Source organism: Phaseolus vulgaris, chromosome 8 (genome assembly GCF_051622355.1).
Source record: "Phaseolus vulgaris cultivar YP4 chromosome 8, ASM5162235v1, whole genome shotgun sequence".
NCBI classification, from domain to species: domain Eukaryota; kingdom Viridiplantae; phylum Streptophyta; class Magnoliopsida; order Fabales; family Fabaceae; genus Phaseolus; species Phaseolus vulgaris.
The window spans coordinates 54,564,460-54,567,397 of NC_143505.1; the positions used below are offsets into that span (position 1 = coordinate 54,564,460).

At 36.3% G+C, this 2,938-nt stretch overlaps 1 protein-coding gene across 1 annotated transcript; it reads left to right on the plus strand.

Moving 5' to 3' along the window:
- Nucleotides 1–547: 547 nt before the first annotated feature.
- LOC137826289 (calmodulin) lies at nucleotides 548–2,562 on the plus strand. The gene is made up of 2 exons (XM_068632200.2): nucleotides 548–682; nucleotides 1,850–2,562. The coding sequence occupies exons 1-2, from the start codon at nucleotides 607–609 to the stop codon at nucleotides 2,221–2,223; spliced, it is 450 nt and encodes a 149-aa protein (XP_068488301.1). The 5' UTR covers nucleotides 548–606; the 3' UTR covers nucleotides 2,224–2,562.
- Nucleotides 2,563–2,938: the final 376 nt, after the last annotated feature.

The window sequence follows — 2,938 nt, forward strand, 5'->3', positions numbered from 1 at the left end:
ATCTAAAAAAATTATGTGTTTGAAAATGATTTTATGTAGTAGTTAATTAATATTTTTATTTTATTAACGAGATTTAATTACAATTCAATTATAATAGAACTTTTGAATCTTAAATGATCACGTATATATTAACTGGTATATTTTCAAATATATAGATAGAGTGTTTCTGAAATTTGAGGAAGAAAATAATTTTATTTTCAACATTTCCATAAAAGAGTTAGCTAAATCTGTTTGAGTAAGAACAAGACAATTAGATCAAAGCATAAACTTACAGCTATTAATATGTCATTTTCTTTGTCCAATTTCTCTTCTATAAAAATAAAATTATGTATTCGGTTTATCCAAAAAAAATTTGAAATTGGAATTAGATATAAGGTGAAAACACAATTAAAAGAAAAAGATGATTTATTTTTTGATATAATTGAGGAAGTAGAATGATTGATGATGTTTGAATTAAGGAATTAAGTACCACAAAAAGAAAGAGAAGCCCTCATTCGTTGGTGTTTGTAAGAGCATATAAATACCATACTCCTCTTCTCTCCTTTTCCACATCACATACACAACGCCCACAGATCCATCATTTCATCCTCTCTTCTCTTCAATCCAATGGCCGATCAACTCACCGACGAGCAGATCTCCGAGTTCAAGGAAGCCTTCAGCCTCTTCGACAAGGACGGCGATGGTCTCTTTTCGCAGATCCCTGTTTTTTTTCTCTCGCTTAGATTAGATCTCATTTCAATCTCTCTTTTTTTTCTAACCCTTTTAATTCTTTTCATAAATTTCTAGTTTTTCCCTCTCTGGGTTGCTTCCCCTTTGGTTTTTCGCAGCTTGATTTATGTGGGTGTGGGAGTGAATTGGATTTGCGTTCTCGTTGAAATTTCCCCCCTTTTTCCCGTTTTGTCCTTTGCTAATATTGCATGTGATGTGATTGATTGTCTTTGGTGTTCTGAGATTTTGGGGTTGGTTGGAAGGGATGTTTTCGGTCGTGTTTGACTTGAGATTTGGTTTCTGGGTGTTTGATTTCTCTGAAGGAATTGCTTGTGTAGATGTGACATTTGGTGCCGCATGTTTGGATTTGTAAATAAAACAACATAGGATGGGAAAAAGTTAACATCCACCCCCATTTTAGGTGGATTTATAGGATATTGTAAGAGATAGAGAAGGAAAGTGATTGGTGTGATGAGTGATCTAACAAGAAAGAAAGATATGTGAGAATGTGTGTTTATAATTGTTCATTCAGGATTGACCCCTTTATTATTAATTTTAGTTAATTTCGGTCACTTTTATTTGATTTTGAACATGTATCCGAGAATCAAATAGCAATTGGGTGGTACGTGGATCTCTGATAAAGGATTGGAAACTGGGATTTAGGATTGATTAAGTGTCGACGCTCTTCTTGATTACTATTGTTGAGTTGTGTGTGGTTATAATGGAAGGAATGGATCCTTTTACCCCCCCCATTGTACTTGTTTTGTGATAAATTGACCTGGACAATTATGACCTACACCCTCCAAGTGCACATTCTTGCCACGAGTGTTGATGTGTGTTTTGAAACTTTTGAACAAAACTGGGGATTGTAATTTGAGCCTAAAGGCAAAATTTTCGATCTGAGTGTTCATCATATAGCATGTTTGGTTGCACATTGTTGATGTGTTTTTCCATGTTCAACCAGAAAGGTAATTGTTATAGTTGTACTGCCTTTGGGCTAAATTAACGAGATTTATTTCTTTGTGATGAGTTTCTGAACATGCACTGAATTCTTTGTGTTTAACGTTGGGATAACGCAGTAGTTTGTTGTGAGGCTGAATCTGTTGTTTGTGTTCAACTTTTTCCTGTTCAAATGATTCAGGTTGTATTACAACCAAGGAACTTGGAACCGTGATGAGGTCACTTGGGCAAAACCCAACTGAGGCTGAGCTCCAGGACATGATAAACGAGGTTGATGCTGATGGGAATGGTACCATTGATTTCCCAGAATTCCTGAACCTCATGGCGCGCAAGATGAAAGACACTGATTCGGAGGAGGAGCTGAAGGAGGCCTTCCGCGTGTTTGACAAGGATCAGAACGGTTTCATCTCTGCTGCAGAGCTCCGCCATGTGATGACCAATCTCGGCGAGAAGCTGACCGACGAGGAGGTTGACGAGATGATTCGCGAGGCAGATGTTGACGGTGACGGGCAGATCAACTATGAGGAGTTTGTCAAAGTCATGATGGCCAAGTGAGGACCAACCAACCATAACAAAAAAATTTGAAAAGCACATGAACAGAAAAAGGACAGGGCAGATAAGTTTTGATGAGAATTCTATTTTCATTAGGACAATCTTCATTTGGGGTCATTAGTTTTTGTTGGTCGGGTTTGTTTGCTCTTATTTAATTGGTATTGCTCATTAGTATTTCTACTTCTACTTGTGTGCTATGTCCCTTGTTTTAGTAGCTTCACCATGCATTTGTACTTCACTTGTCATCTTTTTTTGGGTTACTACTATGAACCTCGAACAATTGGTTGCAATTTGTGCTTTTACATGTGAGTGACTTATACTGTTAATACCATCCTTATGCTACATGATTGTCTGTGATATAATTTTGCATTTCTCGACTTTACTCCAACAATGATGCAATGCAAAGCTAGTGAAGAAACACTTTTTTTCATACATATTCTCATGTGAAAAATATCATGTTTCGCCCCTTTTCTTTCTCCCAAGCTCATAATGCAGACGTCAAACTAATGTACACATAAAATACAAACGTCAAACAGATACTCGTTCCTAGGAACCCAAACAGATGACAAAAATCTTGCGTAATTTGCTCTATATTATAACTGAATTCAAGCTCACAAAACCCAAAAATGTTTCCTTAGCAAAACAATAATAAGAAAGTTAAGACAATGGAAGATTATTACATTATTTGTTGTTGGATTAAATGGTTGTTGGTGGGACA

Excerpts from the sequence above, each read along its gene's own strand:
- LOC137826289 (XM_068632200.2), top strand. The coding sequence starts at position 607 with ATGGCCGATCAACTCACCGACGAGCAGATCTCCGAGTTCAAGGAAGCC. Across the intron at positions 683-1,849 it reads CTTCGACAAGGACGGCGATG|GTTGTATTACAACCAAGGAA; the intron begins GTCTCTTTTCGC and ends CAAATGATTCAG.